At 50.8% G+C, this 18,858-nt stretch overlaps 1 protein-coding gene across 4 annotated transcripts in view; it reads left to right on the forward strand.

Moving 5' to 3' along the window:
- LOC133352677 (TNF receptor-associated factor 3-like) overlaps window positions 1–18,858 on the forward strand; it is a 49,222-nt gene that overhangs the window by 21,476 nt on the left and 8,888 nt on the right. The window contains exons 2-8 of one of the 4 annotated variants that reach the window (XM_061568476.1): window positions 8,036–8,142; window positions 11,508–11,774; window positions 13,516–13,643; window positions 14,307–14,465; window positions 16,301–16,352; window positions 17,307–17,411; window positions 18,389–18,553. In XM_061568476.1, coding sequence (XP_061424460.1) covers window positions 13,543–13,643; window positions 14,307–14,465; window positions 16,301–16,352; window positions 17,307–17,411; window positions 18,389–18,553 — 582 coding nt within the window. In that variant the 5' untranslated portion in view covers window positions 8,036–8,142; window positions 11,508–11,774; window positions 13,516–13,542. The remainder of the gene's footprint in view (window positions 1–8,035; window positions 8,143–11,507; window positions 11,775–13,515; window positions 13,644–14,306; window positions 14,466–16,300; window positions 16,353–17,306; window positions 17,412–18,388; window positions 18,554–18,858) is intronic. The other 3 variants (XM_061568474.1, XM_061568477.1, XM_061568475.1) reach the window with 3 other exon arrangements.

Below are 18,858 nucleotides of genomic sequence, written 5' to 3' on the forward strand. Positions count from 1 at the left end.
GCCTCTGTGTGTCTATGTTGTGTGTCTCTCTCTGTGTCTCTGTGTTGTCTCTCTCTGCTTGTGTGTGTGTCTGTGTGTCTGTGTTGTGTCTCTCTCTGTGTATCACTGTGTTGTCTCTCTGCTTGTGTGTCTGTCTGTGTGTCTATGTTGTGTGTCTCTCTCTGTGTGTCTCTGTGTTGTCTCTCTCTGCTTGTGTGTGTGTCTGTGTGTCTGTGTTGTGTCTCTCTCTGTGTATCTCTGTGTTGTCTCTCTCTGCTTGTGTGTCTGTCTGTGTGTCTATGTTGTGTGTCTCTCTCTGTGTCTCTGTGTTGTCTCTCTCTGCTTGTGTGTTTGTCTGTCTGTGTTGTGTGTCTCTCTCTGTGTATCTCTGTGTTGTCTCTCTCTGCTTGTGTGTCTGTCTGTGTGTCTATGTTGTCTCTCTCTCTCTCTGTGTGTCTCTGTGTTGTCTCTCTCTGCTTGTTGTGTCTGTCTGTGTGTCTCCGTGTCTGTTTTGTCTCTCTCAAATTGAGTTCTACCTGATGACGGTTGCTTGTGTTGCAATCGAAACGTCGCACTCTATTATTTTATTTATTTTATTTCTACGTCACTTTACCGAAAGAAGCAAAGAGCCACGCTCGTGGCTTTCGACGTAGTGACGTCACTTTGTAGGGCTGAACGGCGACGTGGTGACGTCACTTTGTAGGGCTGAACGGCGACGTGGTGACGTCACTTTTGTCAAACTGAACGGCGACGTGATGTCACTTTATAGGTTTTTACTCCGACGTGGTGACATCACTTTCTAAGGATGGACCACGACGCGTTGACGTCACTTTGTCGAGTTGAACGGCGACGCGTTGACGTCATCCCCGGTGTAATGCCAACTCCGGCAATGCGTGCTGGTGGCAACGTCACCGCGCGCGTCTGCTCTGAGCTGCTGTTGGCGTTGTTCTCTGGTGTGACACTGGTGAGACGAGGCCCTCAAGAAGGCTGCCGTCTCTGGTGTAGGCCAATCGGTTTCAAAGGCAATTCATCATATTTGATCAGAGCGTGGTTTGTTTGCATGTCCACCACAAGTACGTGTGGTTAATGCAGACACGATTCCTTGCGAAAAGCTTTCTTTATTTGGTGTTTGAACACCTTAATAACCTGCTTTATTGCCAGAAAGGGTAAAACCTATTATTATATTTTCATGCTCTGAGCTGTTTGTTAATGAGAGGCGGAAAGGTGCAATCGGCCCAGAATTGGCCTGTTGCAATAAATGTCGCTGGGTAAGGATGATACAAAAGGCACATTTGATGATCGATGTATTAAAATAAAATGTTTTTGTCTGTGTGGAGAGACGTACTCATGGCCATTCGTTTATCAACATACGGGCAGATCCGTGTGTAGAAACCCCATGAAAATAATAGGGAGATATTATGGAGCAAACTTTTAATTCAAAGGTTCTGCATTGTCTTAAAAATGTATATGTTGAATTTTTTTCGCACCGTACGTAGCCAACCAGTGCTAATCCGAGGTACGGGAAGATCTCGCAGAGAACGGCTTCACCACATCAAAGATTGGTGCCAGAAGATGTGGCACTGCTTGAGCATATTGGCACAAGACACAGGAAAGTGGAGACAAATTACGTGTGCAGTGGACACCTACCGCCTATCTGCCCATGGCTCGTGATGTTGATGATGATGATGCATCGTCTCCCACCAATCGAAATACAGTCTTTGAATCGTTTCGCGCTCTTTCGTTTCGAGACGGAAGTTTTCACCAGGATTCAATCACCTTCCGGGAAAGAATGGGCGATACTAGTGGGACCTTTGCAAAGGATCAGCTTCTACCGTCGACTCGCGACCGCTCCGGATAATCTCAAGTGGCGACCAACCGCGGTGGAATCTGGTGGGGAAACGAAGAGCCGCGTGGCGATGCGATGTGTGCGAGAGGTGGGGGGGGGGGTAGCACTGTCAGTGTCCGATGCGAGTTATTATAACGCCCGCACGGGGGATACTTGACAGGGTTTTTCTCCGCGGCCCACGCACACTCTCACTGGGGAGGCATCCCTACGCTCGCGGCCACATTTAAACGTCGCTGCAGGCAGGAGGGGAGGAGAGGCTCGTGTTTAATCGCTGCTGTACCATCGCATTTCCGCCCCCGCCCCCCTTCCGGCAGTCTCCACCTGAAGTCATGGTGGTCCCTCGGACGTACAAAGACAAACATCTCCCCGTATCGCCTTAGCAGACTGTTGGGGCAAGTGCTGTTAGCGAGCAGCAGCACCTGTGAAGACCGGCACGGCACACGAGGGGCTTGGTTGGCCAACATGGCCGCCTTTGTCTCCCCGGTGGCGATGTTTACACACCGCACCAGGTACTCATTCAAGGCCGAGTCGACCTACGGGAGGCCCTGAACCGGTTCAGATAATCGTCACCGGTATTGGCTGTGAGCGGAATTCCAACTGGGGTCGTCGGGTTCGTCGCGCAGTGCAATAGGTTTCCACCTACACCCAGCCGCCGACGGAAAAGTTCATGGAAACTTACAATAGATGCACAGGTGTACCTATGGTGTATGAACCCGCAGTGTTGCACAGTATACTATCGGTAAAACTTTAGTGTTGTATACCTATAGCACACCCATTGCATACAACACTGTTGGTATGTCCAGAGACATGCCGAGGGTTTGGTGAATCGGGGCGATCGCCCCGGGCCCCGCGCTTTGGGGGGCCCCGCCTTTCAGCGTCATGATGTCAGATGCAAAATTTTCCCAGGTAAGGCCCACTGAGCTATATATAGCGTTTTTTTCAGAAGCGACGAGGCCACAAATGAAAGCTCAGCGAAGTGGCTTATCAAGTGGAAATGTAAAGTAGCAGCCAAATACGCTTAAACGCATGTGTCTAAATGTGGATGGGAAATTCTGGAGGACCCGGAGAAAAATCCACGCGACCACGGGGAGAGAAACACGCCAACTCCAAATATAAAGCAGGCGTCAGGGTCGGGATCGAACCTACAACCTCCTTTTTACCCGGCGAGGTAGTTAACATCTCTTAGCCACCGTGATAACGAGAGAGACACGCAAACTCCAAATATACAACAAGCGTCGGGGTCGAGATCGAACCCACAACCTCCTGTATACCCGGCGAGGTAGTTAACATCTCCTAGCCACCGCGACGTCGGGAGGCCCACACAGTGTGATTTGCCCCGTGCTCCGCACCTCCCTATCGACGGCTGTGGTTTTATACCTTGAGTACACCACTAACCCCAGCGTTGTATGGTATGGGTATCCCTATGCTCTCTAGATTAGTCATATACTATCGGTGCTACGGCTATACCTATCGTTGTTACTCAACTATGTGTTGTATACTATAGGTAGTTATATGATAGATATACTATAATAGTTGTATACTATAGATATCCCTGTATAATATATAGGAATACTGTACCTATGTAGAATCAGAATATTTATTTATCTTGGAGAAATCCGATGAACTATGAAGCTCTTTCACAGATCTCCAGTCAGGGGGTGGGTCAGCAAGTTAAAAGCCCAACGAACCGCCATTCGCCACCAAGTGGCGGGGACATCACCACGGCGCCTGTGCCAGGCTAGGTGCACTGTAAGGCCACGTGAAGTGTCGAAACGCCCGCTGGCAGGAGGTCGCGGCACGGACCCAGGCACCACGGGCCGACTGACTGAGAAGGCGACACCTACTGCAATGTCTCGCCCTCCTTTTGCGAGGGGAATTATAATACAATACAATTTGGCCTTAATGTAATTATCACGTTTTTACAACGCTTGTTTACCCCATGCCCTGCCGAGGTTTTGCGGTAGGGGGATATTGATTTGCTGCGTATAATCAAAAAGAGTAATTAGCAGCATCATGTTTCAACTTTGATGTAAAAAAATGTGGAATCTGACGCCACCCCGGCACACGATGTCCTGGCTCTTGCAAAATGACGTAATGGGGGGTCGGCGGTGGCCACGGTGAAGCAGACAGACTCATGTTCTTAGCTTAACAAACCCCCCGCGGTCATAGCCTAAGTACTTTATCCTTAAAACTCAAATAAGTAACAAAACAACACATTCAATGCCTGAAAACTCCGATGTTTGTGTGCAGTCAAGGATATGAGCCCCTTACGATTTAATTGCTGAAAGAAATCAAAGCGACAGCATAATTTGACATTTTCTCATCAAACGATGGGCTGGCAATGCAAGGAATGATGATGAGGATTGTATATTGTTAAAAGTGTTTAGCACAACATTTAAAGTGATTTCGAGTTTGGGGCTTACTGCCCGATGAGCTAATCTTTTAAAATTATGGTTCTTAATTTTTGGGCCCTCCCCAAGTGAAACTTTTTCTTTTTTCAACGGTTTTACTTAACGTGATTCCTCTGTTTGTCTGGGTCAAATCTTGTAATCAAAATATCGTCCACTTCCCGTTGTCCAAGCAATTCCACATTTTGCACACATACTCAGATCTCGGATGACAATGCATGCCCGTATCAAAATCGGCATCAATTAATCAATGAATTCGCTACTTTAAAACAATGTACATTTTGTATGGGCTCATTATTATTTATATATATTTGTGTGTAGGTCAAAAACGCTGCGGTCCCTAAACTGTGGAATCATCTCGCATAAAACGCAGGCGACATTGACGTACTTCTCGAAGACCGTAAGTTTAAACGAAGTTGTTAATCAAACCGTTGTTTAAAAAAAACTTTTTTAACGAGTTTATTTGGATTTTTCTCATTGCTTATTCAGGCGTGACGTTTGAAACGTCGCCATCCTCGTGCGATTACTTCGTGCGTAAAACCCCGCAGCTCGTTTCACGTTTCTTTCTCTGTCACGCATTTGCTGTTTCTGTCGCTCCCACCGGGCTACCGGTCGTAGTTTAGCAATCGTCAACATCCTTTTTCCCCCCTTTGTACAGTAATTGAATGTTGGATTACGCCACGTCATCTTCTGCCCTTTTTTGTGTGGCCTTTCATGGTCCCAATTGCTAATTTCTGGTTTTCTAACAATCATTCGTTTAACGATTTATTTTTTTACTCGCATTTTTTAAATGACTTTACCGTCTTCGGTGTTATTCTATCTTTGTTCGGTCGGGATATGTTTTTAAATCCTCTTTCACATCTTTGTTTTTTCTCATCGTCCTCTTTGTGGTCTCGGGGAAGCGGCGTTCCCCGTTCGTTGCTCCACTGTGCCGCCACCACTTCTGAAAAATAATCAAATAGCTCGGTGGGCTTTATCTGCGAAGCTAATACATTGTTTAGTTGTATTTGTACATTTTTTAAAAGTGTTTTTTGTTTACCTTCCCTAATGCCTTGCACTCGTATTGCGTTTTTATATTGTTTGTTTTTGTAAAGTTCTGACCCCGTGCCGCTACTGGGCATCTGTGAAAAAGAGCTTTATCGCGAGTATAAAATGAAGATTCTGATAGTCGTGCACAGGCATTACAGTGCTCGTTATTTCGTTGTTTGTGGTTGTTGATGCTCTTTCATCATTTGACTTCTGAGGATTTGAAACTTCTGCTTTAGAAGAGGTCTAAATTCCCCCCCCCCCTCTCCGACCCAACTCTGTCAAGTTAACTGCCTTTATATTCTTGGTTCTTTCGGTAAAGTTACGTGACTTTGCCAAAAGAACCAAGAATATGAATCCCTGCAGTCACGAAAGCTTTAAATCCAAATTTAACTGCCTTTGTTTAACATGAATGCTTTTGCGACCCATATTATTCACAATAAAGGTAAACTGGCTCAATGAAGCCGGTTGTGTAATTGCCAGTGAAGTGTCGTACACAAATTGTAAATGTTGTGGGTTTATTCTCCAACACACCAGTGTGCTGACGTAGTAACTAAAATGGGTACGTTTTGGTTACGTGACAAATCTTACTGATTAGCGGTGTCGCGTGGTGGTGAGGTTTTATATTTACGCGATCTAACCCCCAAAAAATCCTTTATTATGATTAACTGCCTCCTGCGTTAATGTCAAGCAACTTATTCATATGGTGGCACCGACACACTCAAGCTCGGTGACCTTTGAACCCTATACGGTGAGGAGGGTCCCTCCAGTGACTTGAAACACTCGGTCACAACATTCTCAGTGGCAGGTGGGGGCTCCTCCACCAACCCCCTCCCGTGAGGGTCGTCGTACTCATTTTATCGACCATAAGAATGGATGATTGGCCCAGTCCTATACCCTTGGCTGAGATGTGAATAAATTATGTGAGTGGAATAACACTTTTTTCAAAATGTGCTCGCATCACTTCCCTAAACAACACTTTAAAAGGCATTGATTATCGCGTGTTTTCTCATATTCAACCCTTGCCCGTGTGGGGTGTTGTGCCACCTCTTGCCATGGCCATGCACCTGTGTGGTTACTACCTCGGTTGAACCACAATACCTCAATGATCTTGTCAAGGAGCGCGTGAAACCATCGCACAAACTCCGGCCATCCTTGCAACGGCGGCTGCTGGCTAGCGATCGAACACAGGCTGTGGCCACCGGATCGCGCGCTCTCAGATGCGCTTCTGTGGCCGTCTGGAATGCTCTTCCTTCCAATATTTGGAAGCTACTGGAGCTATTTATTTTTAAATCTCGATTGAATTTTTAAAAAAAATCAGAACTGCTTGTTGTGATTAGTGTGTCCTTCCCCAGCACCTCCCATTAGCACAGTTGTCTATGTACGGTGCGAAAGAAGTTCAAAATACATACAAATACATAACATAAACTACTAAATAATGTTTATTTTACCAGGTAAGGCGCACTAAGCTCTATAGCTCTTTTTTTCAGAAGAAACCTGGCCACAAATGATAGCTCAACGAAGTGGCTTATCATATGTGGAGTTGCAATATTTTCAATTCCTCACGTGATAGATGCTATTTGGTTTTTGTTCAGATGCCGTTTGTCGTGCTCCTGTCATGCTGAGTGGAGTGGTGGTGCAGCGGTTAGCGTGCTGCGCTTCAAACCCGCTGACCCGAGATCGATTTCCGCTCACGGCTACCAACACTGGTGGTGATTATCTGAATCGGTCCTGGGCATCCTCTAGGTCGACTAAGCCTCAAACCTTGTGCGGTGTGTAAACATCGCCGCTAAGGAGACCAAGGCGGCGGGCGTGGTGCTGGCCTTGTGTGCCATTCCGGCCTTCATCGGTGCTGCTCGCAAACAGCACTTGCCCCAAAAGTCTGAAGGCTACACGGGGGATCTTTGTCTTTTTGTCTACCAAGTGAGACTCTACCCTGGCCTCTTGGAGTTCGCCTGCTTACACAAAACGAACTCGTAACGAGAAACTTGCAGGCCGAGTTGCAGTGAAATCTATTTTTTTCTGATTGTTCAATACAAATCATGTTTTTGCAATTGGATTTAAGGGACATTTGTCACTTGTTTTGTGAGATCGATGACAACGACTCGATGTACAGTACCATATAATCGTAAAAATAACCATTTCAACATTTTAAAAAAACCCAACCCATTGGCTATGAAATGAAACAAATATTTGAAATTGAAATATTGAATTGTACCGACACCCTGGGCGAATAGCTCTGAACCTCGTGGAGAGGGGGTGGGTGACAGGGAGGTGATGGGGAGGGGAGAGGTGTGGGTGATGGGGGTGATGGGCAGAGGGGCCGGTGATGGGCAGAGGGGCAGAGGGGGTGGGTGATGAGGGTGATGGGCTGGGGGGGGGGGTGATGGGCTGGGGGGGGGGGTGATGGGCTGGGGGGGGGGGTGATGGGCTGGGGGGGTGATGGGCTGGGGGGGGGTGATGGGCAGGGGGTGGGTGATGGGGGTGATGGGGTGGGTGATGGGGAGGGGGTGGGTGATGGGGGTGATGGGCAGGGGGTGGGTGATGGGGGTGAAGGGGTGGGAGATGGGGTTGATGGGGAAGCGAGGTGATAATGGGGAGGGTTGGGTGATGGAGGGGAGGGGACAGCGAGCCGAGGCAATGTTCGTGGCGAGGGAGGAGCTCTGAGTGGGTGGCGCCAAGCTCTGACAGCCACGGGATTTTCCCGGTGCTACAAATAGCTCCGGTTGGGCCACTCGTATTGGCGCTGGTGTTCGGTATTTCCACTATTGCACAGGCAGTAAAATGAAAGTACTGGCGGAATCCGACACTCGCGGACAACGAGCAACAGGCAGCCGGCGAGAGAGCACGGAGGAGACCCCTATCAGAGGTGCGTGTGTACAGGTGTGTACAGGTGTGTACAGGTGTGTCGATTCGGGCTTAATGGAGTACCTGGTGCGGTGTATAAAACACGTGCACTGGGAAGACAAAGGCCGTCTGCCAGGCATGGTGCCTGCCACACCACTCGTGTGCCGTGCCGGCCTTCATAGGTGCTCGCTTACAGCACTTTCCCCAACAGTCTGGCAAGGCTATATGGGGGATCTTTGTCTTTGTATCCCGTGATCTGTCTGCGAACCTTTCTCACACCATCTTCGAGACCTCGACGTGCACCTAGCCTGGCATCAGAGCCGTGGTGACATCACCGCCGCTTAGTGGTGAACGCCGGTTGTTGTATTTTGGAGGAAGATGGGGTTAGGTGCCAATGTGTGGGGGTGTTGGTGAATGTGTGGGGGTGTGTTGGTGAAGGCGCTTGTGTGTGTGTGAAGGCGCTTGTGTGTGTGTGTAGGGGAGTGGTGGCGCAGTGGTTAGAACACTCGCAGTACGAAGCTGGCGGCCCAAGTTCAATTTGCGAGCCGCTCCGAACGTCGGTGGCGAGAGATTTCTGAACTGGTTCTGGGTCTCCGCGACCCCAAATTGGTCCGTAATTGATACCTGAACATCGGCATTGGAGAGACAAACGTGGGCTGTTGTGCTGTTGCCCACACTACCCTCGTTAATTTACCTTGCCCGCCTAATAGGTGCTCCAGAAATGGAATATATAATAAGGCTAAACGGGCAGTTGTGTAGGGTTGTTAGGATATTTATTTTATTACTACCAGAAATGGCATCGAAAGACCAGGTTTCCGGTTTGCCGTACGTACAGAAGTGTCAGCAATAATCAACAATATAATTTGAGATTTAACTTTCTTGAACTGGCATCTGGTGACGTGGTCTGCGCACTGCGGCTTGCGATCCAGAGGTCGCCGGTTTGATTCCATCTCCCTGTACGGCGGTGCCTGTCCCCCCCCCCCCTCCCGAGCGGTGTAAATTAGTGAACCACAGTCGGTTGCTCCACAAATCGCCACGGTGGCGAGATGTTAACTACCTCGCCTGGTACGCAGGAGGTCGTGAGTTTGATCCCGACCCTGAAAGCCTGCTGTATGTTTGGAGTTTGCGTGTCTCTCTCCCCGTGGATTTGTCTCTGGGTCCTCCAGTTTTTCCCTCCACATTTAGAATAAACACGCGCTTCAGAATATCTTTGCCGCTCTTCATTTCCACACGTTGATGAGCCACTCCGTTGAGCTGTCACTTGTTATAGCCAGGTCGCTTCTGAAAAAAGAACTACACTTAGCTCAGTAGGGCCATACCTGGTCAAATAAAAAACAGATTTGAGTTTAGTCTTAGGTCACGGCGTGTGGCGGCGCAGTGAGGTTCGGCTATTTAGGCGTTCTTGGTGTCTGCGGATGTGTGGACCAAATTCAGCAGCCTGCAAGTGTCAGAGCCCCCTCCTGGCAGCAGTGGCGGTGAGCGAGCAATTGCAGGGCTGCACCCTTTAACACCCCTCCTCCTCCGCTGAGAAACGAGCACGGAATTTGCCGTGCGGGGGCGACTCGGCTCTGTCTCCCACCACCTGAGCGCAGCTGAACAACTCTGGGGCCTCTCCTCTGTTGGTTGGGGACGGGAATGATGAGTGTGTCACATGGGGTGGTCCGGGTCGATTTTCAACACTAGGGAGACAAAGGTGGCCCAGCCATGTGTGCTGCTGCTGTTCATCGTGTCGCCTTGTGTGTGTTTTCATAACCTTAATAGCTGCTCCAGAACAGCCCTTACCTTAGCCATTATAAACCATAAATCTTTGTGTAAGTACCATGCACTTTGTGTGTTTGTGTGTGCAGTGGGAGTGTAGTGGTTAGTACACTGCGCTACGAACCCAGTGGCCTGGGTTAGATTCCTGCTCACGGCCACCAACACCGGTGACGATTGTCTGAACCGCTCCCAGGCCTCCCCTACCTAGGTCCACTCAGCCTCAGATGAGCACTTGGTACGGTGTGTTAGCAGCGCCACTGGGAGATGAAAGAGTCCGGGTGTGGAGCTGACCACCCACCCCCTCGTGTGCCGTGCCGGCCGTCATAGGTGCTCGCTAAAAGCACTTGCTTTTAGCTATACGGGGGATCTTTGTCTCTGTATAAGTTGTAAATGTTTGTGGGTTTTGCCCGCTTTTATCAGCTTTCGCATCACACTCCAATGGACTTGGTTCACCGATTATGACGCTGGTATATTTGAAGTGTTTTAGTAGCAATGTTAGATCTGTGTAGTCCGGCCCCGTCTCGTGAGTCGATTTGGGAAAAGACAAAGTTGAGCATTGCGAGGGAATTGTTGAGTCCCGTTCCACGTGGCTTTCTTCACCTCGGCGGGTGGGGGCGGGGTCAGGGGCGGGGTCAGGGGCGGGTTCTGCCAACGCGTAACGGTTTTGGCTGATAATTGTTTTTCTATCTGGCAACAAAACTGACACTTTTTTTACAAGGAGTCATGTTTGCATAGACCACAATACCTGCAGTCATAATGCAAACAAAAAACATAACTCTGATAATGTGCATTGTCCTTGAAGTTGATTGGTCTACACCCGAGACAGCTTTCCTTAGAGCCTAGTCTCACATGGTGTTGGACCAGATGACGCCAAAAGGCGCACAACTCAAAGACAATACACCATCAGAGCATGAGAGCTCGGGGTAAGCATTTACACCATTGGAACCTCATTTGCCAAACCAATTATCATATTTTTTACTGGCAAATGAGGTTCCAATGGTGGTTTTGGCTGAGCCGAGTACTACATCTCCATCTGTTCATGGGCGCCACGGTGGCTAGGAGATGTTAACTACCTCGCCTGGTACACAGGAGGTCGTGGGTTCGATCCCGACCCTGCTGCTGTATATTTGGAGTTTGCGTGTCTCTCTCTCATTATCATCACGGTGGCTAGGAGATGTTAACTACCTCGCCTGGTATACAGGAGGTCGTGGGTTCGATCCCGACCCTGACGCCTGCTGCTGTATATTTGGAGTTTGTGTGTTCTCCCTCTCATCATCATCACGGTGGCTAAGAGATGTTAACTACCTCGCCAGGTATACAGGAGGAGCGTGGGTTCAACCCCCGAGCCTGACGCCCATTGTATATTTGGAGTTCCCGTGTTCTCTCTCCCCCTGGTCGCGTGGATTTTTGTCCGGGTCCTCCGGTTTTACCCTCCACATTTAGAATTAACGTGTGTTTAGAGTATTTGGCTTCTAAACATTTCCACGTGATGAGCCACTTCGTTGAGCTTTCATTTGTGGCCATGTCGCTTCTGCACAAGAGCTACGTGGCTCAGTGGGTCTTGCCTGGTAGAATAAATAATTGTTTATAGTTTAGTTTCTAGTTTTGTCCGTTTATGCCTTTTTTTTGGTGCGTTCGCCCAGGGCCTCGCGGTCTCATCGTAGCTCCCGAAGCACGGCTCCGTGGCTTTCGCGTCGCGTCGCAGACGTTCGCGCACGTGAACCTGGATATCGCGGCTGGGGCTCGAGCCAAACACACCGACGCCACCGTTGATACGGACTCGAATGCCACCCGCGAATTGCACACTCAGCCCCTCGGTCGCGATCGCGTAACTCCTCTCCGCGAAGCAAAGACGACAAGGGTTGCTTCTTCTTCATGCTTCAAGAGCCCAAAGGCGTTAACGGCACATGGTGCGAAAGCGGTGATTGCACAACGCGGCCCCAATTTCAGAGGCAGACATGCACTGCCAGGACGGTCGACGGTTGCCTGGGCGTGCAGCATTCGGCATCCGTCGACAGGGAGACGGCCGGTTCTCCTGGACCACTGGGAACATGCAGCTGTAGCCCAGTGGGTCCTGTGTGTACGCACCGTACGTAGGTGGACCGTGCTAATCGGAAGGACAAGAAACTAAACACAGAAAGCAGTTCTAAAGAAATTAGTTGTCAATGTAGATGATTTAAAAATCCCTAGCTCCTGGCAGCTTTCTAATATCGGACAGGAAGAACGTTCCAGACGGCCGCAAAAGCGCACGATGCGGTGTGTGAGTCCGTGTGTCTCCTGTGATGAGTTTTTGGCTTTTTGTACGAGTCTATGGGTCTCTATAAGTACGTATGTTGGGCTTCTTTCCGCACCGTACGTAGTCGACCGTGACAGTAAGAGCATTCCAGACAGCCGCAGAAGTGCATCTGAAAGGGCGTGATGCGGTGACAGTCCCGTGGGGAGTTTGGCAGGGTCACATCCTGGATATCGCATGCCGACCTCAATACGCCGGCTCAGTAGCAACCAACCTATCAAGGGCTCGCCATCGGAAGAAATGGCATAGGCCGTGAACGTGACTGGGGATGGTTTTTCAAACGTGATGGAAATCTTTGTTGCTAAACGTAAGCAACCCTGTGAAGCATATCAAGCACCTAATACTTATGCAAGTGAATAATGCATTAATTAGGATACGTTTTATCTTACTCTAAATGCTTTGAAATGAAATAAATAAATATCAGAAAGTGCCATGCTGTGTGTGGTGTGTGCAGCACACTCCACCTGTGGTGGTTATGTCGAGTGCTCAACAGCCTTGGCGATCCCGGCATGTTTGACGCCATCCATGAAGTCGATTGCACCCGGTACACGCAGTCGAGTGTGCGGTACACTGTACTGTATGCGTTGAGCATGACACAGAGAGACAAACTGCATGGCAAATCATTGTGCGAGAGCCAATACTGGTCCCGTTGTCTCAGCTATGCGGGAGACTGGCCAGAATTATTTTATTATTGGACGAACATCAGTCTAGAAAAATGTGGCATCTATCGAGCCGGGGTCTGTCAAGGTTAGGGTTTTTCTTACTGTCAACTTAAATATTGTTTAGTCTTCTGCCATATTGGCCTTCTAGGCTCGTGTTTTAACTAGAAGGCATTTGTTGACGCAGGCTAACGCTGGACTGGTTTTTGACCTTGTGGTGCTTGTCGGCAGAGTCTGCAAAAAACAATCGAGAGTTTTGTGTTGGAATAGACGCTCGTAGGCCTGGTAGACTAAAACAATGTATCTTAAGTAAATGTGTAGCTTTGGAAAGAGAGCTTATATTCATTTCACATGTTACTTTATAAGCAGTCTCATGGTGATGCTACTCACGCAGGGTGGTGCGCCGCTAGCTGCGAGAATTCTGAATGGAGATGTTTTGTTCGTTTCGTCTCGTGACAAGTACGGCACAATTAGAAATATAAACAGCAACATTTTACAGAAGTTACATCTGTACTTGAATGAATGATCTGGCTTTCTCCACCGTGCACACGCGGCCCCACCGGCCACTATAAGGGCAGTCTCCTCTCTTGCACACGCAGCCTTGCCGGCCACTGTGAGGGCAGCTTCATCTCTTGCACACGCGGCCGCACCAGCCACGTTCCTCTGTTCACCAAGCGTCGTCGTCGTTGTGTTGTGCAGTGGACACGCCGGCGGCTCTGAGCCCGCATGGCTGCACTGCTGCCAGGAGTCGGGCCTTCAAGCCAGGCCTCGTCACTGCACACAACACTCATTAAGGACGGCGCCCCGGCCTCCTACCTCCCAGCCAGGTGAGCGGCCACGTCACCTCTCGCTCCTCTCGCTCCAAGCGTCTCGCACCTCACCCCGCTCACCACTCAACCCTCTCCCCTCTCAACCCTCTTCCCCCTCAACCTTCTCCCCTCGCAACCCTCACCTTATACCGCTTACCCCTCACCCCTCCCGCCTCACCCGACTCTCCTCTTAACCCTCTCAACCCTCACACGGCAACCCTCACCAACTCGCTGGTAGCGAGCAGGTTACGAAACCTCATTTTGCTTACTTTGTAGATTTTAGTGTGTGAGTGCTAACACGTCGAAAAGAATTTAAGACAAACACCTAAACATTTAATATTTTTGACGATAGAAGCCACTTAGACCAGGGTGGGGGGGGGGGGCCTTTCTTTCAGCAGCGGGAGTGACCCGTGGCCGATGACAAGTTATTGTATGTGTGGACACGTGTGGGGACGCGTGCGGGACGCGTGGGGACGTGTGGACACGTGTGGGGACGTGTGGACGCGTGCGGGGACGTGCGGGACGCGTGCGGGACGCGTGCGGGACGCGTGTGGGACGCGTGCGGGACGCGTGGGTGAAGCGTGGGGGACGCGTGGGGGACGCGTGGGGGACGCAGTGGGGGACGCGTGCTTGATGTGTGATGTGTGTGAACGCGTGCGTGACGTGTGTGGACGTGTGCAGCGTGGGAGGGGAGGCGCCCACGTGCGGCTACCGGGAGCACTTTGTGCAGCCGCCCGAGGACAAGTACCGCTGCGAGCTGTGCCGCCTGCCCCTGCGCGACCCCCGGCAGACCGAGTGCGGCCACCGCTTCTGCGAGCCCTGCATCCGGCCCGTGCTCAGGTGAGTGCTGGCGACCACGACGATGTCCATGTATGGTAGGCACATGTGTACGTTGAACTTATTTCGCACCGTACGTAGCCGACCGTGCTAATCGGAGGTGCTGGGGGAAGGACAACAAACTAAACGCAAAGCAGTTCTAAATAAATTCGTTTTCAATCGAGATGATTTTTAAGTGCACAGCTCCGGTGGCTTCTTAATATCAGATGGAAGAGCATTCCAGACGGCCGCAGAAGCGCATCTGAAAGCGTGCGAGTCCTTTGGTCTTTGTGTGATGAGTCTATGGGTCCCTCTGTATGTACGTATATGTTGAACTTCTTTCACACCATACGTAGCCAACCGTGCTAATCGGAGGTGCGGGGGAAGGACAACTAAATAAACACAATGACGGTGATTGCAAGGATTTATTTCAATTGGGTCTGTCCGGAAAATGTTGCCGCATCCGGCACACCACGTCCATCAAACCTCTCGAAGTCTCCGGGTCTGCCTGCGATCCAGAGAATATGCAATGAGAAGTGAAGCCCTGTGTGAGTGTATATGTGAAATTAATGGTGTTGTGTGAATGATCGGTAGTGTGAATGGTGGTCTGTGTATGTGTGTAATTGGTGATCTGTGTATGTGTGTGATTGGTGGGTCTGGCAAAAACAACCTCCTACCTCCTCGTGGTGCCGGACGGCAATGCTGTGGTGAGCAGTGCCGTAGGGGGAGGGCGAATTTAGATTGCCCATTCCCCTCATGGCATTTGTAACCACCACAGCGGCCAAATGGGAGCTCTGGATGGGTGCGAGGGGCTGGTAACCCCTTCAATGAATTGCCACTAAACCACGATTTAAAATGTAATTAAGCTTGTGCAGGAGGCCCCGGGGAGACAGGCGTCTATGACGTTTCCTGGCCAAACCCGATTTGGTGGAGCCAGGAAACTGAATCCTTACCTTCGGGGCTCCTCCATAAACAACAAAAAGCCACTTCGGATGGCCACGTGGAATGTTCGAACGCTCACTGCGGAGGAGAGGCTGCCACTTCTCTGTCGGGAGCTGGATCAGTACCGCCTGGATCTCTGGTATTCAGGAGGTCCGGTGGACCGGCGCTGGCTCCTGCCACCATGAGGGGTGGACAGTCCTCTACTCGGGGCAGGAGACTGCCAAACAACAGGGAGTGGCTCTTCTGAACAAAAGAATGAATGGGGTGTGGGAGCGTGGCGGTGAGGTGTGGGAAGCTGTAAGCCCCAGGCTACTTTGGGCTCGCCTTCCCATCAACCAGAGGCGAGGAGTGGTGGTCGTGGTTACTTATGCCCCCACCGAAGACAAACATCCGTGGAGGGATGCAGGCAAGGCCAATGAGTCAGATGCCTTCTATGACCTCCTGTCAAAGGTGCTGGCTAAAGTGGCCCCTCGGGATAGAGCCTGGCACAAGCGTCGTGGTGACGTCACCGCCACTTAGTGAGGAATGGCGGTTGTTGTTGTGATTGGTGGTCTGTGTGTGCGTGTGATTGGTGGTCTTTGTGTAAATGATCGGTGGTGTGTGTTCATTTTGCGTGGTGTGTGTTCGTTTGGGAGTGTGTATCAAGCGCCGTGTGTGCCTCCAGCTGCATGTGAGTGTGTACGCTCGTAGAGTGGTCACCGCCGCGACTTTAATGGTGCATGTTAAGCGGTGAGTGCTGTTCGCCGATTCATAAAAAAATGTTTGGAAACGACGTCTCGTTGACGCCACGACAGCGTGCCCCCCGTGACCGTAGCTGCTAAGTGCTGCACGTTGACCTTCGTGCGAGCTGCGTGCTGTGATTGGGCAACCCCTGACGTAAACTGACGTTGTGCATGGGGTTGTTTATTTCTCCACAGTAAAGCAACACCGGCATGCCCAGTAGACAATGAACTCCTTCAGCCGGACAAGGTGAGCACACTCGAGCACGTGCACACTCACGTTCACCTGCTCTCACTCCTTTTGAACACGTAGGCTCACACTTACTGATTCACACACACAAAGACAAATACCCACCCCGCCCCCGCCATGTAGCCTTAATGGACAATTGGGGAAAGTGCTGTTAACGAATGCAGTAGGGGGGGTGTGCATGATGATCCTCGCGCCTTTTTCTTCCCGGTGCTGATGTTTAAGCACTGCGCTAGTTACTGATTTGAGGCTGAAGTCCACCTAGAGGAGTTCCAGGACCAGTTCAGATATTTGCCACGAGCGTCTGCCATGGACAGGAATCGAATTCCGGATTTGGAGCACGGTGCACTAATGACCGTTACGCCATCACTAACACTTACACTCGCTCACAAAGAGGCTGTCGTACACCTGCCAAAGCTTCGACAAGTAACTGTTAGACGCGCGTTTTATCATACTTGTCACGAGCTGATTGTTGCGCGTGGCCTAGATGCTACGAGACGCTACAACAGTGCGCGGGTGACGTGGCCCAGCATTAGTGCGTTCGCCGCTTGGTACAAGCGTTCACGGTTTAGAATCTGTCAGGCCGCCCTGGTTAATGCTGCGTGTGTGTAATAACCGTAAAAGATCCTGCGAATTAATTTGAAATGAGCAGGCCATTATGTGCCAGTGTCACGGTCCATGCTTTTGGTCCGAAGTTGAAAGATTTCCTGCAATTAGTTCAATTGGGATTACGCACAGCAGCAGCAGCAGCAGCGTCGCCCCCTCTGCTGGGAAAACTGCTGCCGATTGCGTCTATGAAAACGGCTCCTCTGTGGCAGCTTTGCGCGCGTCAAGAATGGTGCGAAATTTCAAACGTACTCCATTATTATTGCACTTGTTATTGTTGCGTATGGCATGTGTGTATGGCGTACACTCTGCACGCTGAGCCGTGACCTAACGTGCGACGCAAACACACAGGTGTTCCGGGACAACTGCTGTCGCCGGGAAATCCTCGCCCTCCGCGTTCACTGCCGGAATGACACCGCCGGCTGCACGCAGATCGTTGAGCTCGGCAAACTACAGGTACGCGTTCACATGCGTCGTATGCGTGTGCTTGCTCATTCCTGTGTCCAAGCGCGTTAACGTGTGTGTGTGTGTGTGCTTGACTGCGGAGCAGTAGTGTTGCGGTTAGTATGCTGCGTACTACACACCTGGCGACCACAGTTCGATTCCCGCTCAAGGCCACCAACACCAGTGACGATTATCTGAACGGGTCCTGGGCCAGTACCTGGTGTGGTGTGTAAATTTTGGCACTGTGGAAACAACGGCGGCCGGGCATAGTGCTGGCCACCCATCCCCTCGCGTGCCGTGCCGGCCTTTTATAGGTGCTCGCAAACAGCACTGACCCCAACAGTCTGTTAAAGGCTTAACAGGGAATCTTTGTTTTCCTATGTATGTACGGAGGGCGGAGGAGTGACGCTAAAACATCGAGTAGAGCGCCAGGTGGCGGAGGCACAGCAGGTTTACGCAGTGTGGAGCACAGGTGGTACATCTGCCAGTCATATAAGTCAGTTAACCCATAACACGTGGATATGTCCTGTGATCTCATGCCAGCAAGGTGCACGTAACCTGGTATATGCGCTGTGGTGATGCCACCGCCACTTAATCGGAAACGGCGGTTGTTGCCGTTATCGTGGTTATCTCACTCAATCGATCAATTGGCTCACTGCTCTTCCAACACAGCAACCCGAATTCGATTCCCGCTCGCGGATAATACCGGGTGACGAATATCTGAACGGATCCTGGCCCTCCGCTTGGCCGACTCTGCTTGAAGTGAGGTCCTTGTGCAGTTGGTGTGAACATCGGCACTGTTGAGACGAAAGGCAGCCGGGCGAGTCTCTGGCCCCTCACGGATGCCTCACGGATGCTTCCCGCCGTCGTTCACAGGCGCTCGCTTACAGCCCTGAGCTCAACAGTCGGTGAAGGCTGTAGGAAGATCTTTGTGTTTATCTTCGCGTGCCTGTGCATGAACACGTGGGCGTGTGTGCGTGCGTACGCAGGAGCACATGGCGGTGTGCGCGCACGAGGCCGTGAACTGCCTGCACACCGGCTGCACGGAACGGCTGCTGCGGGGCGAGCTGGTGAACCACGTGGCCTCGGGATGTCACTTCCGTACCGAATCCTGCCGCTACTGTAATCAGCAGGTGCCCCTCGCCGAGAAGAGAGTACGTGCACGCACACACACACACTCACTCGCTCGCGGACGTACGCACGCACTCGTGCATGCATTCACGGGGATGACATCGACAACAACAACAACAGCAGCCACCATTCGCGCATATGTGGCGGTGACGGAACCACAGTGCTTGTGCGACAGGGGTACACAGGTACGCACAGGTGTGTGTAAATACACACAGCATAAATCAACACAAGGGGGGGTACACAGGGACATGCATGAGTATATACATGACAAAGACCCTTGACTTGTGGGGCAAGGGCTGTTAGCGAGCACCTATGAAGGCTGCCGCAG

Source organism: Lethenteron reissneri, chromosome 41 (assembly GCF_015708825.2).
Source record: "Lethenteron reissneri isolate LAM-NWPU_2019-01 chromosome 41, ASM1570882v1, whole genome shotgun sequence".
Taxonomy (NCBI): Eukaryota; Metazoa; Chordata; class Hyperoartia; order Petromyzontiformes; family Petromyzontidae; genus Lethenteron; species Lethenteron reissneri.